General features: G+C 37.3%; 3 protein-coding genes across 8 annotated transcripts; 2 read left to right on the top strand and 1 right to left on the bottom strand.

The window, feature by feature from the left end:
- Positions 1–1,183: 1,183 nt before the first annotated feature.
- Positions 1,184–3,102, bottom strand: shisa2a (shisa family member 2a). Its single transcript, XM_079608531.1, has 2 exons — positions 2,617–3,102; positions 1,184–2,053 (listed from the first exon to the last, which is right to left on the bottom strand). Exons 1-2 carry the CDS (start codon positions 2,990–2,992, stop codon positions 1,554–1,556), a joined length of 876 nt encoding a protein of 291 aa, XP_079464657.1. The 5' UTR covers positions 2,993–3,102; the 3' UTR covers positions 1,184–1,553.
- A 3,690-nt stretch (positions 3,103–6,792) lies between these two features.
- mtmr8 (myotubularin related protein 8) lies at positions 6,793–17,313 on the top strand. 2 transcript variants are annotated; one of them, XM_079608582.1, is made up of 14 exons: positions 6,793–7,057; positions 8,497–8,619; positions 9,078–9,240; positions 9,713–9,870; positions 10,504–10,632; positions 12,574–12,708; positions 13,159–13,291; positions 13,456–13,565; positions 13,655–13,780; positions 14,440–14,489; positions 14,750–14,950; positions 15,156–15,284; positions 15,570–15,696; positions 15,781–17,313. In XM_079608582.1, exons 1-14 carry the CDS (start codon positions 7,034–7,036, stop codon positions 16,072–16,074), a joined length of 1,902 nt encoding a protein of 633 aa, XP_079464708.1. In that variant the 5' UTR covers positions 6,793–7,033; the 3' UTR covers positions 16,075–17,313. The 2 variants fall into 2 exon arrangements, with proteins under 2 accessions (XP_079464708.1, XP_079464709.1); XM_079608583.1 differs by lacking the exon at positions 6,793–7,057 and having other exon boundaries at positions 8,499–8,628.
- Positions 17,314–17,388: 75 nt separating this feature from the next.
- On the top strand, positions 17,389–21,330 carry asb12a (ankyrin repeat and SOCS box-containing 12a). Of its 5 annotated transcripts, XR_013797026.1 has the most exons (6): positions 17,492–17,701; positions 17,806–17,893; positions 18,143–18,341; positions 18,427–18,999; positions 19,291–19,893; positions 20,994–21,330. XR_013797026.1 is itself a non-coding variant. In XM_079608422.1 (5 exons), exons 3-5 carry the CDS (start codon positions 18,152–18,154, stop codon positions 19,443–19,445), a joined length of 918 nt encoding a protein of 305 aa, XP_079464548.1. In that variant the 5' UTR covers positions 17,492–17,701; positions 17,806–17,893; positions 18,143–18,151; the 3' UTR covers positions 19,446–21,330. The 5 variants fall into 5 exon arrangements, 3 of the variants coding, with proteins under 3 accessions (XP_079464546.1, XP_079464548.1, XP_079464547.1); XR_013797025.1 differs by lacking the exons at positions 17,492–17,701; positions 17,806–17,893 and adding an exon at positions 17,389–17,477; XM_079608422.1 differs by having other exon boundaries at positions 19,291–21,330.
- The last annotated feature ends 1,002 nt before the right edge of the window (positions 21,331–22,332 follow it).

Below are 22,332 nucleotides of genomic sequence, written 5' to 3'. Positions count from 1 at the left end.
TTAAATGCTAAAAACTGAAAATCAAGACGTAAATGGAAATCCAATTTCTTTTTCTCCTCAGTATTTAATTGAAAAACAAACAAATCTTGAATCTTATGGAATCACAAAATGAATCGTGTTTAATTTCTTTTATATATCAAGCTTATAGTTTCTGTTCATAAAAAAGTTGCAAAAAACAAGCAGAGTTGTCATAAATACAAAAGATATACCAGAGGAAATATGTTCAAATATATTGTGTTGGACAATGGGGTTCTGAAAAAGGAAAATTATTGGAAAATTGGAAGTAATGATACAAAGAAAATCAAAACCTTTTGATTTGCAAAAAAAGTGTCATTTTTATTTGACCATTAATATTTTGGTGTGGAGCCTAGGCGCTTACATTACATATACTTTAATATTTACATTAAGAAGTTTTTGACCAAGCAAGATAGAACTAAAACAGTAAATATATCAGCAGCTTTGTGTGTTTTACTGTTCTCCTTTTAACTATGCGTTTGTGTTTTAGTTTGTAACTTGTATTTACAGTTGTGTACCTGAGCAGATTTATTTGTCTGAATGGCTGTATTTATTCATGTGTCTTTAGCTTCTGGTGTTTCACACGACATGTTTTACATCATAACAGGATTTGGGCTGAAACTCAGTAGGTTCATCTGCAGCTCGTTAATGAACTCATACGCATCTGCTTAAACTCCAGCTGGGCCATCCAGAGCCTAATCTCACCCACACACCCCTCTTTACCTGCGCTAATCCCACTCTCAGGGGCGTGAGGAGATCTGCATCTTTTGTCCTCTCCCCTCCTGCCGTTTCCACACACAAACGCATAAAAACCATTCGCATTCGCACAAAACCTGCTCAGCCACACACACAAGCAGCTGTAACGGCTGGAGAGCTTTACAGAACAAAGAGCCACTTACAGTTCAGATAGTTAGAGGATCTAGAACTTCAGTTTAAGGAAAAGATTGTACTTCATTTCAGTAAATTAAACCAATTCTGCTGGAGTTTTCCATGAGTTCTATGAGAATTAAATCATTTCACATTACTTAATATCCTACATTCTTGATGCCATAAAGAACCATTTTTCTTATTGTGAAGAAAAAATCTAAAGAACCCTTTTCCACTATAAAGAACCTTTTGTGGAATGGAAAGTTTCCATAGAAGTGAAATGTTCTTCATAGAACCAGATGCTAATAAAGAACCTTTATTTTTAAAGTGTAGTTTCACGCACGTCTTGAAATATTCATATCTCTGTAAAAATGAGAAGTCAAACAAATTGCCAATGAAAATAAATTTATTCTCTAATCTCTTATAAATAACATCACAATCAGTGATTGCTGAGCAAACAATCAAGTGTTCATGCAAATACACTCCTATGAGAAGCATTAATACATTAAAAAAGGTACCAACCATGACCAACACGATGTCAGTCATGATTGTGTATGTGGGTACAGAAAATGCAATTATCCAATACAGCGAAAACAACACATTCCCGAGACATATATTCTTTGTGTAGCCCCACTGAGTTTTACAGTCCAGTTGTAGCTTTATAAACATCATCAGATAGTGACAGTTGGATAGATGGGCTCTGTGTGCATGGGGGCCTGAGGAAAAGGCTGCCCGTGCACCTGCCCAAACGCTGACCGGCCGTCTAGGAAAGCTGGGGCCATCAGCATGGCGCGCTCTGGGGGGAGAGCGTAATTCATGTAGGGCTGATAGAACTGTGGCGCCCCCTGTGGGACTGGAGGAACATACTGCTGCGACTGAGAAGTTGGAAATGTGTTTCCCATCGGCCCGTAGAGGTTAACGCTGAGTTCAGATGGTGGAGGGCGAGCGTTTGTCATGGAGGAGCCTGAAGTGGAGGTGCGGGATGGGGTGGAGCTGTCCACTGAGGGTCCTCCAGACTCCAACAGGCTGGTCTGAGCAGCGGATGGCCCTGTTGGTCGATCGCTCGCTTTGGGTTTCACACACTGGCAGCAACAGATAGACACAACCGCACCGACCAGAACGAACGACAGGAACGCGCTCACCACAATCACAAAGGGGAGATATGTTGGAACTAGAGAGGAAGAGAGAATAAGAGAATTGAACATGAAATCATAAAAAGATGCATGTCAGGGATAATAAAAAACAAATAATAAAATGTAAATAAAATTCTACATGTAAAAAAAACACATTCCTGAAGAATCTAGGTCTGGGTATTTTAATATGCTTAGAAAAAATAACAAGTTAAAAATGTCCCCAGATATCAACTCCAGGGGGTAAATATTGCCCTTAATAAAGAGATAATTTATGAATTTCTATTCAGAATATAACAGCATTCATTCAAGGGATTATATAAATTTAGATTATTTTGCTGCAGTGTAAAAGGCAATAAATGTATTCAGTAAAATTATTCAAAGCAAACGTTTGCTTCCTTAAATAACTTGTACACCACTACAAAAACGCGGACTTAAGGATTTACCTAAGCTATCTACAGGGGTTACGGTTAGGTTTAGTGGTTAGTAGGCTACCTAGTTATTACCCAGTTATTGTAATTTCTGTAACATACAGTAGGCTACATGACTGTAAAATAAAGTGCTACCAACATTATGAATTACACACGTTTAAATAAATACTCACCACTTTCTGTCACCTTTCTCATGTCATCCGTGTTCTCCGATTCGGAGCCAGTGTCGCAGGTGCTCTGGTCGAGGCGCGCCTCCGCGTATGTGCAGCAGTACCTGAGCACGCATGTCCCGCAGCAGTAGCGCGCGTCCTCGCTGTCGAAGCGCTCGGGACACTGGAATCCCCGGTGCCAAGAGTTGAAGGAATCCGTCCAGCCGTGACAGTATTCCCCCGATAACGCATAAGACAACGGGAGAGCGATTGATAACAGAAAGAGCGCGCAGGGTACGGATGAAGTCATGATTGCAATTTGCCTTTGTTTAAATCCTTTGGGTTGCAGAAGTCGCTTTAAAGGTGAAGTTGCTACGAAGATCCCGCAAGCCAGTCGCATCTGATCTGGAGATGCTGTCTGCAGGCGTCATTTATGTGTTTGCTGGACCCCATCCCCCTGCAAACACACACGCACACACACATTAGCAGCCCCTCCTGCTCCCATCAGCCCCTCGTTATCGGTCATCTGCATTTAAATTTAGGCGGGGTTTAGTGATTGGCAGGGTTGTTTATTTGTATGTTTGCGCTGCTAATTACTGTATACAAGATATGACAAGTGGTGATGAACTCACTCTAAATGACACCATCATCTCCCTGGGTCACAAATCAAAACTTTAATCAGATCAAAATCCTTTTTTAAAGTGAGTATAGGCTAACCGAGGACTCTGTTCATTAGCTTTACATGATAACACCCACAAAATGTAATCAGTCTAAAATGTACACTTTAAAATAGAGATAAAAACATGCCTCTTTCACACAAACCTAAATATTAACAGTATATATGTTAGATAGCTACATAGCCTAACTTAAATAAATCTTACATAGCATGCATGTCTGGAGACCGATGGAGCCTTTTGTATGTGGGGGTAAAGGTTACAGACTGCTTGTCTGTCTCTGTTTACTTTATCTGAGACAGGGAGGTCAATTCACTATCATGCACATCTAAACACACACACACACACACACACACACACACACACACACACACACACACCAACTAAACTCTTTACTGTAACGAGCAGTGCTCAAGTCTTGCTTCTGAATCAGATTCAGACATCAAGAAGTGACGAAACAGTGTGTTTATTTTGTGTTTAACAAATATGTGTTTATTGTAATATATAATTATTGAACTGCATTGGGCATGTGTTCTTATTGAACTGCAACATTCTATTATTATTGTAACATGAGGCAGATCATAGGAAAAACTTTTTTAAATAGCTAATTGTTTTGTGGCTTTGGCCAATAATTCACTGCATAAAACAAAATCATTAGTCAGCATTCAGCATTTATATTATTGCTAAGTGAACCTTTTACTGTAATGCAATTTGGGTCATATTTATTACAATTGTGCTTATATTTTTTTTTCTTGCTGTCCACAGGAAGGTTCTTGTTACCTTGTGTTACCCCTCGTGTGAAAACTCTAAACCTCTAAAAAGACAGTTCTTTCACTCTATACAGGAAAATTATGTGATTCCTCTGACTGTTTCACTAAACCTACAGACTATTTACTGTAAATAAATTCATGTTATTCTTTCTATTCATTTTATTATACCAACACGTCTACATTCTCAGAATATGTGCACATCTGTGTCTTCATGGTTCATTTCCAAATGCTGTTAAAACCGATTTTGCCTTCATTCAGATTTTACATCTTTGACCAAAAAACAACAACATACATCGTCGTTCACATAAATCTTTGTTGCAGCTCGGCAGACCTGATTGTTTCAAGCTATTAACAGAGATTAGTCCTCACACAAAAGACAGTAAATTGCCATTGCCTAAGAACTAACAAATTAGCATCAGGTCAACAACTTTCTGTGTGTGTGTGCGTGTGCACGTGTGTGTGTGTGTGTGTGTGTGTGTGTGTGTGTGTGTGTGTGTGTGTGTGAGCTCCAGATGGTAAATGTATTTTCTGAAAAACAAAATAACTTATAGTAATGTGACACCATTTGGCAGATTTTCTGGTTGGATTACAGAACTGGAAGGGAGACTAGAGAGAGAGAGAGAGAGAGAGAGAGAGAGAGAGAGAGAGAGAGAGAGAGAGAGAGAGAGAGAGAGAGAGAGAGAGAGAGAAGAGAAATAGTGAAAGTGAGAGGAAAAAGAGCCCGTTGGAAAGAGAGAAAGTGAGAGGAGCTGAAAGAGAGACTGACAAGGAATTGGACTAGTTTCAGGTTGATCTAAATACTGTCTGAATATTCACACCTTAATTTCTAAAAATCAAAATGTTCAGTTTACTTCACAATTCTAAAACAAATGCAATTGTTATAATTTTATTTAAAGAAAATACATTTTCATTCTAGTAACCTAATATCTACTTTATTGTATAGTGTCTAAAAGTTTTTAGGTGACTTCTTATAACATGAAACCATTATCATACCACCGTACAGGTAAAATGAGACGAACATCTCTGTCCTTTCTGTAGCTGAACCCTTTTGACATGCTCAAACCTGGTAGTGCTCACACATGCTGCAGGAATGACATGAAATGATATAGTCAGATAGAGATGAGTTAAGCGTTAGACAGCATTCAAATCTGTCTGCAGATTCTATCATTATCCTGAAGGGTCTGATTCATCTCTGTTTTCTTTATCTGATTCTCTGCTCGGTTGAGAGTCCCAAAAACACATTAGCACCTGAAGGCCTATCCATCAGAAAAATAATCTCATGGGCTGCGTCCAAAATCACATTCTCTCTGAGTACTTCTTTTTACTTCACAATCATTCAAAAAATATGTTCTATGAATGTGTGAACGCGATACATCCGTAATGCTGTCAATTTCATGGGATCTACAGCATCAGTTGCATCACTTCACAACTTCTCTCCCTTGAACTCATGGAATACTAAAGTGTTCACTGGATGCACACTTTGCCTCATTTAGGTCATAGGTCATTTGCCTACTGTTTTTTTTTTATAATTTGAATTCAGACATAATCTTTTCACATATGGTTTATCGCGAGGAAGTGTGCATATTCGGAGGCAGTAACACATTTTTTTAGCTGTATTTCTTGAACAAATAGCCTTGATTTGAATAAAACCCTTGCAGTCAACAATTGTTGTCATTGTTCTGTCAGATTCTACAGCATGTGTATTTTGTGCTTTTGAGTGTGCAGGACATTGGCAGGTATTTGAGAGGGAATTTGGCTTAAGCTGGGTGAGCTGTATGTTAATGTGCTTCATTAGTGCGCCTGTTATCAGATAACTGAGCATAAGAGTCGGGAGGTCGTTAAGGTGACAATGGGTCAAGCGATGGGGGTCCACCCCAGCAATTAGACAAATCTGGTTGGGCCACCCTGCAGGAGCAACCCCCCTGTGCTGTGTGTGTCTGGGTGTAGGTAAGGGTTAATTACTTTTCCAGATATATGTTATGACTTGTCTTGGGTTTTTTTTCAATCTTTTAGATGCCACAGAAACCCAGGCTTGATTATTCTCATTGCAGGGACCCCCACACTGTAAATTGTTTATTATTATCAATACATTATGACAACATAATGTTTTACATTGCTTAAGTCATCAAAATAACTTTTATGCAGGATTTAACTTAAAAAAAATTCAGTTTAATGTAATTTAAGTTGAAATTACTTAAACGTCCAAGGTGATTGTACTTGAAATTTTAAGGAATCAACACTTCTTTTTTTCACAGTGCATCCTAAAATTATTATTAGGTTATATATTATGTTCATGAAAAAAGACCTATATGCAATTAGTTGGTCTACTGGGGGGAAATCATATTATAAACATGAGTAATGTACTATTATATGTATTGTTCAAATTATTTTATTTATTTTATGTATTTTATTTTTTTAATCAAATGTAGCTATATATTATTATCTGTTATCTGTATACTACAACTTTTCATCAAGCACCCAAGCACTCTGAAAACTTCAGCTCTAGAGTCATGTCAAAATAAAAAGCCAACTTTTATTTGTTTCTTTTATTTGTCCCATTTAGCTATAGCTATACTATTTATAGCTTTTTATATAACAACTGTTGTAGCTATATGACTTATTGTTACCGTTAGAGTGTTACTAAAATAATTTGCATAATTAAATTTTAATCAATAAGGTTTTATTTACATATGTACTGCCCTTTTACTGTCCATGCGTACTGCAGTGTTAAATTATTACAGCATGCCATAGACAGTATGCAGCATGCTTCAGGAATGAACTGTTGACGACCCGTACATCAAGTTGGCGACTGAAATCACGTTGCTCTTTGACTTATCGCGATATCTGCTCCCGTCAGCTGACATGATTGTAGTCTTCCTCATGTTAGGGAGGAACGACAGCAACGTATAACGATTTCCCCAAACAAATATGTTAACCACTAAACACACAAACAGCGAAAGTTTAACGTGGACAGTTGGATGATTACCCAATGAAAATATGGAGCACATTATAACGCCAAAGGTAGGTCTGAATCTGATCAACAGGTGTAACTGTTAACCTAGCTTACTCGTGTAAAGTAATGTCAGACTCAAAAACAATGCAGAAGGAAGCGTTTAAATTGGTTGTTTAACACGATTCCGAGCTTTGTATACTCTATGCTGTTAAATTCATCCAATGCATTTTAAAGTTAGTTGCTGAATTTAACGCATCTTAATGAATCAGAATGGACTTTGAATTTGTTTTCAGTTGGCACTTCAAAAGTGTACTTGTAAGTTTGCTCTTGAACCTGTAGGCAAAGGGTGAGAAAATTATTCTACGAATCATATATGATGATACTCGTGTCGTGTGTGTGAGGGACCCTGCTCTGAAATGTAAAAGGCATAACGTTATATGAAGTGCATTGTTTAAAGACCCGATTTATACTGTGAAATAATAGTTACTATTATTTCACAGTATAAATCGGGTCTTAGTATTATAAACATGTCTAAAATATTATTTAGTAAATATTTAGTTTCTATTAAGTTACATTATATATTTTTTCCCTACACATTATAGTACTTCGTTTACTGAGTGGTTCTCAGACCTGATCAGTATCCCATCTACCATATTTAATCACACTTGATGCTCATCATCTTATTTGAAATGTGCATATGTGCAGTTTGGGTTGCAGACCAGGATTGAGAAGTAATGCTGTAGAAAATAACATTTATATGGTCATATGATCGTTTTTAGAAGTATTAAGTATGACTGCTGGACCCTTTTGTATGTTGTGTGTATTTGAGGGATCAGCTCAAAGGATGTCACTTGTTGAATCAGCAGTACCGCAGGAACTGTGGTCTACATTAGCAGCTAACAACTCTGGTTAGATCTGCGTTTCCCGCTCACAGATAGTTATTCGTTTTAATCTTAATTAATATAATCTTAATTTGACCTACTGTGGCTTAGTTTGAGTTTCATGTCATGCAGAAATACAGGATCTAACCTGTCACTTTATGGAGACAATATAGATCTCACACCTGACCAGCTTCATTTTGCTATCCTAAAGACCTGAAAATATATTTTTTAATCAGTTACTAAAAAGATTAGTTCTTCATCAAGTATAAATGAGCAGAATACATTAGACTTTGACTCATAATAAAATGTTCCTTTGTGCTGAAGTGGCAATTGTTACAGTTGTTTCATCGCTTGTTATTCAGTAACCGAAATGACAAAAATGCAGAGATGGAGCAACAGGATGTGCTGACAGTAGACTTAAGAGGTTCTGTAGGATTTCCTCTCCATTGTGTTAAACATAGTCTGGATGATGGGTTCTGCTCCCTGAGGGGCACATCCAAACCCAACAGACGTGATTCTGTCTGCTTAACCCCTTCAGTCATTGGCTAGTGATTTGTTCATTAGTAGAAGACCATTGAGTCAATAATTCTGCGCTAATGCTTTTCTTACTGGTTTTCTTTTTGCAGGTGGAGTATGTGAAACTTCTGAACAGGTACACTGAAAAGTCATCAGCTCTGGGCACTCTTTACTTGACTGCTACTCACCTTATCTACGTGGAACAAACCAACAGCACACGCAAAGAAACATGGGTAATGTAGGCAAGTGGGAACATAATGTCATGGGCTGCATCCGAAATCGCATACTCTGTTAAGTAGGTACATATTTTGAATAAGTAATCACTTCACAACTGATAAGAAAGTATGATCTATATTGTGTGAATGTGTTTAGCATGAATGTAATCTGAATGTACTACATTCGCCATGTTGTCATTATCATGTGACCTACCAGAGTCAGTTGTGTCGTTCACTGCAATTCACAAAATCATCTCCCGTGGCGTGGCCTCATGGGATAATAAAGTGTCCATCATATGCACAGGTCATCCGTGTACTTTTTTATGAAGTCCTGTGAATTTGGACTTTTGTTTCTCGCCTGATTTCGGATGTAGCCATCTCTTCCACCATAGGGCATATGTTGTTGAGTCTTTTAGAAACACACATCTAGATATGTCTGATTACACTGGTTCTATTTCAATCCTTTGTGTTTGAAGGTGCTGCATCATCACATTGCATCTGTAGAGAAACTTCCTTTAACCGCGTCTGGTTGTCCGCTCCTGATCCGCTGTAAAACCTTCCAGATGCTTCATCTGCTGTTCCAAAGAGAGAAAGATTGTCAGGATGTCTATCAGTCAGTTTTGCGCCTTTCTCAACCAGGTACACACACACCGCACACATACTGGTGGTTTGCTGCATTGGTATGAGCAAAGTCGGTGTTAATGAGATTTCCTTTTTTATTTTTGAATTAATAACCCTCAGAAAATCAAATGTTTAAGTATGCAAGACATGAAATCACATTAACATGACAGTGTTATTTATGTATTATGTATTATAGTATTTATTAATATTTATATTACAATTTTTGTTTAAGTTTAGTATTTATGTGCATTTTTATTAGGTTTATAAATTGATTTTTTATTTTTATTTTTTTTACTTCATCTTAAACTTATACTTCAGTTAGAAGTAATTTTGTTAGAAATTTGGCAGCTTTAATCTAATATTTATTTGATTTTAGCTTTATTTCAGTTAGCGAAAACAATTCTTAATCATTTTGGTTAACAACACATGTTTAATGAATGTAGTGACAGTGCAGGACTGGCCCAATAATGACATACTTGTGTCATTTCAGTCAAAGAAGATGAGCTTTATGCCTTTATCTATACTCCACATCAAAATAAGGAGGACAGGAGACAGGGTTGGGAATTCATCAGTTTGGCGAACGACTTCAGCAGGATGGGTCTCTCCAATGAATATTGGGAAATCAGCCACCTCAACAAGAACTATAAGGTAGCATTATAAACATAGTAAAGTGAACATGCATCCTGTTTAGGACCATTTAACAATAATCAGTCAAACTTTTTTTCATCCACTGACCACCATGATAAATATGGTTTAGGCAGAACCCAGCAAGAGTTTCAATCAAACACACTACCGTTTAAAGTGTGGGGTCAGTAAGATAAAAAAAAACAATTATACTTTTCTTCTGGAAGGAACCTTAATATTAATAAAAAGTGATACATTTGACTACATTGTTTCAATTAAAAGCCACACAACTGTTTTTAACATTGATAATAAGACGCAAGGAAGGACCAAATCAGCATATTAGAATGATTTCTGAAGGATCATGTGACGCTGATGCTGAAAATTCAGCTTTGTCATCACAGGAATAAATTACATTTTAAAACAATCATTTATTAAATTGTAATATTTCACGATATTACTGTTTTGTAATGATCAACTGATGATCAACAAACCTTGTGGATCCCAAACTTTTTAACTGTATTGTATGCGCCCAACACTTGGTCAGAATTTTTTGTTTAAAATCTTTATAATTAAATTGTGTTATAATATAAAAAAAATATGTTTTTTTTCTGTCTCATAGATCTCTTAAAACTGTCCCTCTGTCTCTCTTTCACATAGATCTGCAGCACTTATCCATCTATCCTTGGACTCCCTAAAAGTGCCAGTGTTGCTACGGTAACAGGCAGTGCCAAGTTTAGGAGCCGAGGGCGATTGCCTGCTCTGTCTTACTATCACAAAGATACAAAGGTGTACAAGCGCATGGCATACACTTTATAAATGCACACAATGGCTCTGTTCCACAACCTAGTGGGCTCCCCACCTAGACAGCATTTTAAGGCATCATAGGCACACTCCTAACGCAAAGGCTATTTCATACAGTAGACATCATAATTATGCTGCCGTCTAAGACAAATGGCCAAATTCTAAGAAAGCATTGTATGTATCCTTAAAGGATTAGTTAACCCAAAAATGAAATCGTTCTGTCGTTAATTACTCACCCTTATGTCGTTCCAAACCCGTAAAACCTTAATCTTCGGCGTTCATCTTCTGAACACAAATTTAGCTTTCTAACCCCCCATAGACTGCAACGTTATTACCACTTTAAAGGCCCAGAAAGATAGTAAAGACATCGTTAAAATATTCCATGTGACTACAGTGGTTCAACCTTAATACTATGAAGCGACGAGAACACTTTTTGTGCACAACAGAAAAGAAAAAAAATTCAACAATTTCTTCTCTTCTGTGTTATTCTCCGATGCTGTTCACGTGAGCACCATGACGCATGCGTGTGATCCTGACGCAGGAGCCGGCCAATAATAAGCCTGCATTCTGACGTAGAACCAGGAAGCGCTTCTCAGTGTGTTTAAACAGTGTCAGAGACTGACATGGAAGAGAAGAAATGGTTGAAAAAAGTCTGTTTTTTATTTTTTGTGGACAAAAAGTGTTCTTGTCGCCTCATAACATTAAGGTTGAATCACTGTAGTCACATGGACTATTTCAACAATGTCTTTACTACCTTTCTGGGCCTTGAAAGTGCTAATAACGTTGCAGTCAATGGTGGTTAGAAAGCTCTGAGATTTAATCAAAAATATCTTAATTTATGTTCCAAAGATGAACGAAAGTTTGGAACAACATGAGGGTGTGTAAATGATGACAGAAATTTCATTTTTGGGTGAACTAACCCTTTAACAGATAATGTCCCAAAATGCACTGCAACAAACTCATCAAATTCATCAAAGATAGCCGACAAAGTTTAGAGAAAAGCTTTTAATAATTATATACATGCATTGTCCAGCCAAAAAAATGAGTAATTATTAGGATTTAAATGGGCAAATGTTTGTCTATGATTGCATCATTATTGCAGTGATTAATATGTTTCTAGCATGTTTTATGTTTGCCAACAGTTTTTCTAACCCCAACTGATGGAGTGTTTAGCTTTACATTTCTTAAACAAGCATGTAGGAAGACACATCATGACCATATTCCAGGATGACAATGTCAAGATTCATTGGTCTCAAATTGTGAAATAATGTTTTGGAGGGAGCATGAATGTTGAATGTTATTTCCATCAAGGGGTGCATCAATTTCTGGTCAAAATTTTGTATTGACAATGCAAGAGTCAAGCACTCTGTAAAGTCTACTAATTTAAGGTCTGGACTCAGAGATGCCGATTCATGTGTGAAAATAATTCTTCATGCTCACTCTCAACCATTCTTTTACAATTTGAGCCTGATGCATCTTGACATTGTCATCCTGGAATATGGCCATGATGTGTCTTTCTTGCGTCATGGTTGTTTAAGAAAGCTACACACTCATCAATTACGGTTAGAAGAACTGTTGGGAAACATATAACATGCTAGAAACTTAATAATCACTGCAATAATCCTTTTTTTTTTTTTTTGGCCGGGCAGTCTATTTTATACAATACTGCAAAGTTATTGAGTAGTCCAATCTATTCAATACATTTAAATGAAAAATGTATTGGTAGATTAAACCTAGATAGTTAGCAGCAAAATGCCTTATTAGGCTTTTTACAGCTAATTTCACAGTCGACTAATCGTATTTTTACAGTTTGCACCATGTTGAGGACATATGAATACATCAACAGGTTTATACTGGAAAGGTGAGAAGTTGTGCAGCTAACAACATCCTTGTCTGTTCTTTGTATTTTGTGTGACTTTCTTGCAGGCTGCGATCTGTCGCTGCAGTCAGCCTTTGTCAGGTTTGAACTCTCGCTGTGTAGAAGACGAGCAGATGCTTCAGGTCATCAGCCAAGCAAACCCCAACTGCCCTTTTATATATGTAGTGGACACACGGCCTAAGGTGTGACCTTTAACCTTAACCTTTCTATATACATTAGAGGACAACTCATGATGGGACTTGTAAATGTTTATCTTTAAACATTCAACCCCAACTGCTCTGGCATATATGTAGGAGTCACATAGGTGTCATGTGTAATCTTTCACCCTCTGACCTCTGAACCCAACTACCGGTACTCCTCTATTTATGTAATGAACATTTACAGAATCTGATTAGTTAACTAATCAATTCTGGTCATAGTTTAGTTATGCAATGTATTTTTTTTTTGTATGTATTGTAAATATTGTATATACTGTTCTGTTTATTGTTGCCCGTCTCATGTTTCACCAATATAACTAGAAAAACAACATATTATTCCTTTCCCTATTCTTTTAGTGTGAAACAACTGTAAACCATAACCTGATCATCTGGAGAAACATGTGCATGTATTTATATGCGTTTTTTGTCTGTCAGTTGAATGCAATGGCGAACCGCGCAGCTGGTAAAGGCTATGAGAATGAGGACAACTACTCCAATATCAGGTTCCACTTCCAAGGAATTGAAAACATCCACGTCATGAGAAACAGCCTGCAAAAACTCCTGGAGGGTAAGAGGACTAGCTTTTTCATTTGTACTGGTATATGTAATACTAACTCTATATAAGCTAATTACGCTTGTGTTTGCAACTTTATGCTCACTTGAGTGTTGGTTGTACCTTTTAAAGCCAGGAGTAGATAAAGTGATGGTCGGTTGTACCTTTGTTCTTTGCAGTGTGCTCTATGAAATCCCCTTCCATGAGTGACTATCTGATAGGTTTGGAGAATTCCGGCTGGCTGAGGCACATCAAATCTGTGATGGATGCAGGCGTGTTCCTCGCCAGGGTACTGACCTCAAATCTATAATTACATGGAGAGACACACCAACACAAATGATCAAAAAGGATTTACGTCATTTTGTTTGTGTGTTATAGGCTGTCTGTGACGAGAGGGCGAGTGTGTTGGTACATTGTTCTGATGGATGGGACAGAACGGCTCAGGTGTGCTCTTTGGCTTGCATACTGCTGGACCCATACTACAGAACCATTAAAGGCCTCATGGTAATGAGCTAGTAACCTATAACCTCTACACTCAACACAGGACTCCGATGAATTTGAAGTGCACGCTCACATTTGTCACTGTTAAGCAGGTCATGGCTTTGCTAAATAAGTCATCTACTATTCCTGTGTAACTAACTAAATATATACTGCTGTTCAAAATTTTAGGGTTGGTAAGATTCAACAATACAGTTAGACAGTAATATTGTGATTATATATTACAATTTAAAATTATCTGTTTTCTATCAAGTAATGTGAAAAGCATCATTACTTCAGTCTTCATTCTAAAATGCTGATTTGATGCTCTGGAAACATTTCTTATTATTATTATTATTATCATCATCAATGTTGAAAACGGTAGTGCTGCTTAATGTTTTGTGAAAACCATGATAAAAAATTTTTCAGGATACTTTAATGAATAGAAAGCATTTATTTCACAGTGTCTTCACTGTCACTTTTGTTCAATTTTAATGTGTCCTTGCTGAATAAAAGTATTAATGTATTTTACAAAATCTTACTGACCCCAAATTTTTTACAGGAGTGTGTATTAAAAGGTAAAACACCTAGACTTATGGAAAAATTGATGGTCTTTTGTGTGGTCTCTAAATGTTTATCAAATAGCAGACTGAGGGAAATTCATTGATTATTTGACTTTTTTACAGGTTTTAATAGAAAAGGAGTGGATCTCTTTTGGTCATAAATTCAGTCACAGGTAAGAACTTTTGACCGCCGTTACATGAATTGGTAAATAATCCTTAAAACAATATCACAGTGTTTAATAACAGTAAATATAAATATTATATAGCGGTATTATTAATATGTTAAATAATATTAAAAGTGTTATATGTAATAATTACCTTTTGTATACTATATAAAGGCTGACTTTGTTAATGGTGATCTCATTATTGTCAATAACTGGTCAGTTTTTTGTGACATCATGTGCTCATTTGTATATATACGTTTGTGCTCTAGGTGTGGCCATCTGGACACAGACCCCAAGGAAGTGTCTCCGGTGTTCACCCAATTCCTGGAGTGCGTGTGGCAGCTGTCAGAACAATTTCCCTGTGTGTTTGAGTTTAATGAACGTTACCTCATAGAAATACACAACCAAGTCTACGCCTGCCAGTACGGCAACTTCATCGGCAACTGCCAGAAAGAGCGACTGGAAATGAGGTGAGGATAGAATTCACATACACACACTCATTGATTAAAAAAAGAAAAGAAAAAATCTGTCAGCATTTAATGTGTGTGCTTTAAAATTTAAAAGCAAATATTCTCGATTCGGACAGAAGTGAAATCAACCATACTCTTGCTTGTTTGTTTCCAAGTCTTGAATGATTTTAAATGCTTTGCTTCAACATTCTGTGTGGGATTTTAGGTTGCATGAAAAAACGTTTTCATTGTGGACACATCTTCTGGAGAACCAGCACCAGTATCGAAACCCCTTGTACCGACGTACAGTAGAGAGCACACTTCTCAGACCAAGCACTTTACCCCTGCACTTCAAGTATGAATACACTCTCAAACACATGAACTAACCACCTTTCCACTTGTCACCAACAAACACAGATGGGTGTAAATGCACAACATCACTCTCCACTGTGCTTACTGCAAACAAAAAAGATAATACTGGTGTAATACTGTTAGTGAAACCAAAATTAATTCAATATCTGTAATGTCTCGTGCTTAATGAATAGTTTAGCACCAAAAGCATGGTAAAAAAATATATATCACTGATGTACTCAATCAACAGTTTTAATGAAGTGCTGTATTGTGTATTTGTGTTCCCCAGGTTCTGGTGTGGGATGTATAACCACTATGACAGAGGCATGCACCCAAAACAGTCTGTTCTAGACCAGCTGCTGTCCCTCACACAGAAGCAGGTAGAAGGAGAAAGAACCATGACTGAATTACAGCGAGTAAGTGGGGTTGTGGGAGTTGCAGTTTTTGAGTGGAGAGGTATTAGTTTGACATGTCACTGTCTCCCTCTCCTCCATTTACAGCAGCTGGCTGTTGCAGATGGAGTTCTCCCTGATCCATCTGGACCAATCAACGCACCTGCAGAACAGGACAGTCCAAATGAGAACACTCCCACTGCTCCTGTTGTCCAATCAAACGGAAGCTGTGCTCCTTTGAGTAATGGCGACGGAGAGGAGGCGGGTCCAGGAGCTGAGAAGTGCAATGAGAAAGAAGGGGCAGAGCCTGCGGCCACCGAACACGATCTGACCTCCTCTAAGGACAAACCTGTTTCTGTGGAAACGGAACATTCCAAAGAGGAGGTACAAGAATCCCATTGAGTCTCCATAGTAACAGATTGGAAATGTTTTGACTGATACCCTAAGGAACAAATGTCCAGAGTATTGAAAAGATTCATGCAGTACTCTTTTCACAATTGAGGCCGCCATAATAGGAAAAAAGTCCACACACCAGTTTGTGATTGTGTATCATTGATGTACATGTGATTTTTCTAGCACTGTGTGTATTATTTTACCCTATTATATCTGTTCTGAACATTCCTGAAATGTTCTATACATTTGTGGACTTGAGTGTGTTTGCTGGCCTTCAGACCGTGAGGATTGAAGCTAAATGCTTTGATCATAGGCAATCAGAATAATTAGTTTTGTTTAAATGCCATTCTGATCAAATTTGACCTTGTTTCATTCGAGTTATTTTGAACGGTAGTTTTTTAAATGTCTTTCTTTTAATATAATATATGTAATATGTGCTGTACATTTGAAAACCAGACCCTGATACTGATTTATTCAGACACATAAGCAGCTGCTGTGAGATTCAGGTAAATAAAGGGAACACACTATTAGAAAACGGGTCAAATGTATTAACATTTTGTTTTTGTTTTTGTTGCTCAAGGGCATAGTATTATTTTTGTGGTTTTCTATATTGCAAACACTGTTTATTTTGCATACAAAGAAATACAGCTGAAAAAATGCTGCTGATTGAAATGCAATAGGATGCTGGATTGTTAAAGCCTAGCTCTAATGCCAAACAAATAATTTGATGCACATAAAACAGTTGATGGTGGGCCATATTACTTATGTCCTTTTGTCCAAGCCTTTTGAATACATTGCATATATAGTTTTGCAAAGCAATATTGTTTTTATTTTTTTTCTACTGGATGTGTAAAATGAATGTATTGTTTGTGTATCATATGTGGAAATGATTTGACAGCTTTAGTTCTTGAGCCCTGCTGTTGAGCTCCAGACAGGCTAATCTTATTATGTGAGATGCAAAATCAATGTGTTTAAAAATGCTTCCTTTATTGAGAAGCATCTGTTTACAATATAATTTTTTGATTAAATTAGAAAAAAAAGAATGTTCAGCAATAGTCAAAAGGGAATTTTGAAATAAGCAATGAGTAATGCCACTGAAAATGACAGCCTGTTGGTTACATTACATCTATTTTTAAGTTTTGCTGTGTAATTACATAATTTTATACACGCTTGTTTTGATAATTGCACTGTTTTGTACACCATTCAATTTAAATGGATATTTTCTTTAAATAAATATACATTTTTAGTAAAAAATGTGCATTGAATGTGATCGTATTATTTTCATTATTAAGTTTGTGGGTAAAATTTAACCCGGTCATTATCCAATGGCGATGTTTGCACAGCGCCCCCTCTGGTCGCCCGCAGAACATCTTCCGCTACTCGTCGTCAGTGTTTGGCTTATTATTAGCTCGGTGAGTGTCCTTGAGACGAAAACACACTTAAAATATCTGCTAAATGGTCATGGTGTATAATTGTAGTCGTTTGTACCGTTAAAATGTATGTTTGTTTGACAGCAGGTCGGAGAGAGCGAGTCAATCTCTGTGTTATTTACAGATAACGTTAGCACTACTCGAATTAAATCTACCGAGCTCAAAGAGAATGAATTTTCTTCCGTGTATGCTCAGTATTACTCTCAGTTGAGTTTAGAAACATAAAGCCTTTAAGAATTCAGTTTTGCTTGTATTTATGGGTTTTATCTTATTTGCTAGTCGGCTAACCTGTGTTGTGTTTGCTTGCTAGTGGTGCGTTAAAGCTAATGCAGAAAAATAAAGTTCATCATGACAAAGCGTTTTAATGTTTTGAACGCTGTCACGCATACCAGTATTGAGTTAATCAGAATTTATGACATGATAAAACAATATAAGGTTTTGTTGTTATGCACACCTGAACTTAAAAGTGCAACACTTCACTATTGGAAGAGAATGTAATTCATCTTGAATATTCTGGCTGAAAATCTAGCTACCAGTGTTGTTTTTGTTAACTTATTAAAAATATACATTTTGTCAGTTGAAATAAAAATGAAACAAAGCAAAATCTGTGACACTGATCTGTGCGTACACTTTCTTTTTCTCCACAGTTGTTCTCCATGCTCCTTCTGCGACCAGTGGAAGAGGATGAATCTGCTGCTGAGAGTCTGGAGCTGAACCGAGCTGTGGCTGATGATGACCATTTCCTGTTGGGTGAGCTACTGTCACAAGAACGCTACAGGAAGTGCATTAATCAGCAGAGTGGTTGGGGTATCCCAGGTACCCCGTTACGCATGGCTGCGTCCAAAGGTACATGCGTCACCGTTGCACGCACTCTCTGATGGCACATCTGAGTTTGTTGGACACCAAGACGCAGATGTTTTGTTCCCTGTAGGTCACCTGAGGTGCCTGCAGTTGCTCCTGGCCCATGGGGCTGAGGTGGACTCCCTTGATGTAAAAGCCCAGACTCCTCTTTTCACTGCTGTTTGCGGGCGTTACTTGAGCTGCGTGCTCGCCTTACTCCGTGCCGGGGCTAATCCGAACGGAAGTCACCTGAACAACAGCTCGCCGGTGCTCACCGCCGCCCGAGAGGGCGACCCGGAGATCCTCCGCCAGCTGCTTCAGAACGGGGCAGAGGTCAACGCCAGGTCAAAGGTGACCCTGTGGGCATCGGGGGTTGCCGTGTGCAGCGGGCCGCTTTACCTGTCAGCCATATATGGACACCTGGATTGCTTTAAAATGTTGCTGTTATATGGGGCGGATCCGAACTATAACAGCCCGGAAGAGAAGGTGATCGGCAGGGCCACTCAGCAGAAGACGGTCCTGGAACTGTGTTTGCGACACGGCTGTGGAGTCGAATACATTCAACTGCTCATTGACTTTGGGGCAAACGTCTACCTGCCGACCCTCATTATAGAGAAGAGCACCAAACAGAATGAAGCTGTTGAGCTGTTGCTTAAAGAGCGAGGTGAGAAATGTTTTTAGCAGTATAACGTCTCTTTAAAAAAAAAATGTAATCAGTGTTCTTTTTGGTAACCACAACTATTAACAAACATATAAAAAAATATTAAATTAAAAAGTTTCTCTTTAAAAACTTTAATTATTCAAACTAAAATAAAGTGAAAACTGAAAATATACAAATAAAAGCTAATCCAAAATATTAATGAACACTATAATAGTATATGAATGATACTAAAATAGCACTGATTGCCATGCGATTGTTAATAACTGTTTTATTCATCTCTCTTTTTTTAAACAGGGTGTCCGAAGACTCTGGCATCTCAGTGTAGATTGGTCATCCGTAGACACATGATACAGGTCAACAAGATTCACTCTTTGGACTCTCTGGAGATTCCACCCAGGCTCATCAACTATCTCAAACACAAGTATATGAGCAGTGTATTGGTTTACTGAAAAACCAGAGCATATTCAACTGTGCCTTACTAAAGGACAGATTCAATCAAACACTGGACAGGTAGACCATACAGACATCGAGGGAAGGAAACAGACAGAGGGTCTTGACCTAATGACATGGACTCACTCGTAAACAATCTCACAGACGGACCGATACACTGCTAACAAACTCTGTTTACATGTATGGTGTGTTAAACTTAAACGTCCTATTAATTTGCTTGATAGTCATTCAAATTTGTAATATCTAATATTACTGTATTTAATACGACCAGAAGTGTTGTCTAAAAGAGTTAATGCTCTAGAACTATGCGTTGTCAAATAGCCTTGTTCTCTCTTTTCAAGATCATCTGGAGGTTTTAATTTTTGCTGATTAATTATTGTTTTGTTGATTAGTAACAGCTTGATGATGGCTGCAAAATTGTTGGTAACTGTCTTATCAATCTTATATGTATATAATAGAGGTCGACCGATAGTGGATTTTACCGATAACGATAGCTAGGTTGGGCCATACTTGCCGATAACCGATTAATGAACCGATAGTTTTTAAAATTGATACTGGATAAAAACAAACATAACACTCCAAGTAAAACAGTGCTGAACTTTATTATAAAAATAAAAAAAACTGTATTGAACCATGAAACCATGCTAAATGAAATAAATATATAAATGTGAATAAATATTTAAGTCAATAAAAGACATTCATTCAAACTGAAACAAAAAGTAATACTCTAAATAACAAATAAAACCAGTTACATTCAAAATTTAACTATTTAACTGTTCTTTTCAAGCCAACTTAATTAATAAAAAAGTAACAAAATTTTTATTAAAGTGAAGATGAAAAAAAAATAATAACCGAAATCGAATGCTTTTCTGATTCGTTTATGTTTCTGTCGGCTGTATGAACATATCAGTTTGCTTACGTCTCTAGCTTTAAATATGCAACTTCTCTGCATATTTAATGCATAAAAGTGACCAGCTGGATATGAACTAATGCAAATATAGAGGTAACAACTGTGACATTAAACATTCGGGTCGGACTTACGTTTATGTTTGTCAGTGTTTTAACCGCTTGAGGTACTACTAATGTTAGCGTCCTCTCAGCCTCGAAGGCAAACAAACACACTGTTGTGCTGTTCTTTCTCTACTAATGCAGCATTTAGTCAACAAATTTATCACTTTATAATGATATGACAATGTACTGTATACATACATTTGAGCTGTCGGTGCTTTAACCGCGCGTCTGATGTCAGCGCTCTCCACGCAGCATGTGCTCTCAGTGCAGCACGCAGAATCACGTGTCGAAATAAACAACACGAGGCACGAGTTTTTATTACACCTCTAGAGGCCGCTCTTGTACTGCATCATGCCAGCAGACCCTTCTCAGCTCTACACTGTGTAATGAATGACAGCGCGCGCTTCTCAGCCGCTCCAGCAATGGACGCAACCAGGAAAAACTATCGGTATATATTTTTGCCGATAACGATAGTTCCACCAGTCAACAATCGGTGCCGATTAATCGGCAAAACCGATGAATCGGTCGACCTCTAGTATATAATATACATTGTGATGTATTTGTCTATGAATCCCTTGTTTAGAGGGATGCACTCTTCCAACAGATGCTGTATAACCTCCATTGTAGAGTGTAATGGAGATCATTCTGTTCATGTGAGGTTAAAGATTTCAAAAATGAAGATCAGTTCCAGAGTCTTCATAAGGATTTATGACCGGTATTGAAGTATGTAGCTTGAGGATTTCACGTGTAGCAGTCTGTGCTAATGGGATATACATATGGGCTTCTGCAAGTGTATTTTGACAACATTATTCTGCTATGGATGACAGCTGGCTTGTTAGTTTGTTCATAAAATTTAAGTACTGAACATTTGAATGTTTATCTGTGGTTGTTTTTCTTTATATTTACATTTATGTGGTCATTTGAGGTGCTGGTTTCCACATAGAGAATGTTTTTATTCATGTCATAAAATAGTATTATTGCACTGATGTGGCAAACTTAAAATACTTTAATTTAGCATAGAGGAGTTAAAATACACAATGCAGAGACAGACCTTAAGTCAAAAGTGGTTGCGTAGCTGTCAAGTGTCAATGGAGGGACAGAAATCTCTCAGTCTTCATCAAAAATATCTTTTGTGTTCAGAAGATGGACGAAAGTCTTACGGGTTTTGGAACGACATGAGGGTGAGTAATTAATGACAGAATTTTAATTTGTGGGGGAACTATCCCTTTAATAGGTTTAGTTAACAACCCAGTTTTTATGTCAAAGACCCCCTTTCTAAATAAGGCAGTAAAATTCAATAATAAGCTTTTATATTGTCATTGTACTAAAACAAGAAAATCTCGAAATATATATTTTTTATTAGGATAACTTTTTTCTACCCACTATTAAAGTTAGGCAAAAGCCAGAAGATAATTTTTTTTATTCTATTCAAATATTTGTAAAGTGTTTTTCATGATTAACGTAGGTCAGATTTGGAAACTTCTGTGAACACATTAAGTTTGATAGCCTTAAACACATTTAGTAAAATATTTTTTTCTGTGGACCCCCAAGCAGCCTCTTGTGGGTCTCCTGTGCGGCAAAACTCAAATTTGAATTGCGCAAACAAATACCACTGCTTTAATTACCATAGTCAAGAGTTGTCCTAGTACATGTGCAAAATAATATTGAATTTATTTTTATCAATGTTGTCAAATGGTCCTTATTTTATTGTAGACTGTTATAATTTTTTTTAGTAATATTAATTCTGGATCCTTGTTGTATTTGTTCCTGTCACTGGTGTGTATATGCCAATATGGCTCTGCCAATACAGTAAAAAGAAATGGATATACCATGGTACTACACTTCCCAAAATGCACGTAGCACGGAAACGCCGCC

This window comes from Phoxinus phoxinus, assembly GCF_949152265.1.
Source record: "Phoxinus phoxinus genome assembly, chromosome: 3".
Classification (NCBI taxonomy): Eukaryota; Metazoa; Chordata; class Actinopteri; order Cypriniformes; family Leuciscidae; genus Phoxinus; species Phoxinus phoxinus.
The sequence above is the reverse complement of the archived record's forward strand: the minus strand, read 5'-3'. Positions and strand labels throughout refer to the sequence as shown.

Excerpts from the sequence above, each read along its gene's own strand:
- mtmr8 (XM_079608582.1), top strand. The coding sequence starts at position 7,034 with ATGGAGCACATTATAACGCCAAAG. Across the intron at positions 7,058-8,496 it reads AGCACATTATAACGCCAAAG|GTGGAGTATGTGAAACTTCT; the intron begins GTAGGTCTGAAT and ends TTCTTTTTGCAG. Across the intron at positions 15,285-15,569 it reads ACTTTACCCCTGCACTTCAA|GTTCTGGTGTGGGATGTATA; the intron begins GTATGAATACAC and ends TGTGTTCCCCAG.
- shisa2a (XM_079608531.1), bottom strand. The coding sequence starts at position 2,992 with ATGCGACTGGCTTGCGGGATCTTCGTAGCAACTTCACCTTTAAAGCGA. Across the intron at positions 2,054-2,616 it reads GAGAAAGGTGACAGAAAGTG|TTCCAACATATCTCCCCTTT; the intron begins GTGAGTATTTAT and ends CTTCCTCTCTAG.
- asb12a (XM_079608420.1), top strand. The coding sequence starts at position 17,397 with ATGTTTGCACAGCGCCCCCTCTGGTCGCCCGCAGAACATCTTCCGCTA. Across the intron at positions 17,478-18,142 it reads TTTGGCTTATTATTAGCTCG|TTGTTCTCCATGCTCCTTCT; the intron begins GTGAGTGTCCTT and ends TTTTCTCCACAG. Across the intron at positions 19,000-19,290 it reads GCTGTTGCTTAAAGAGCGAG|GGTGTCCGAAGACTCTGGCA; the intron begins GTGAGAAATGTT and ends TTTTTTAAACAG.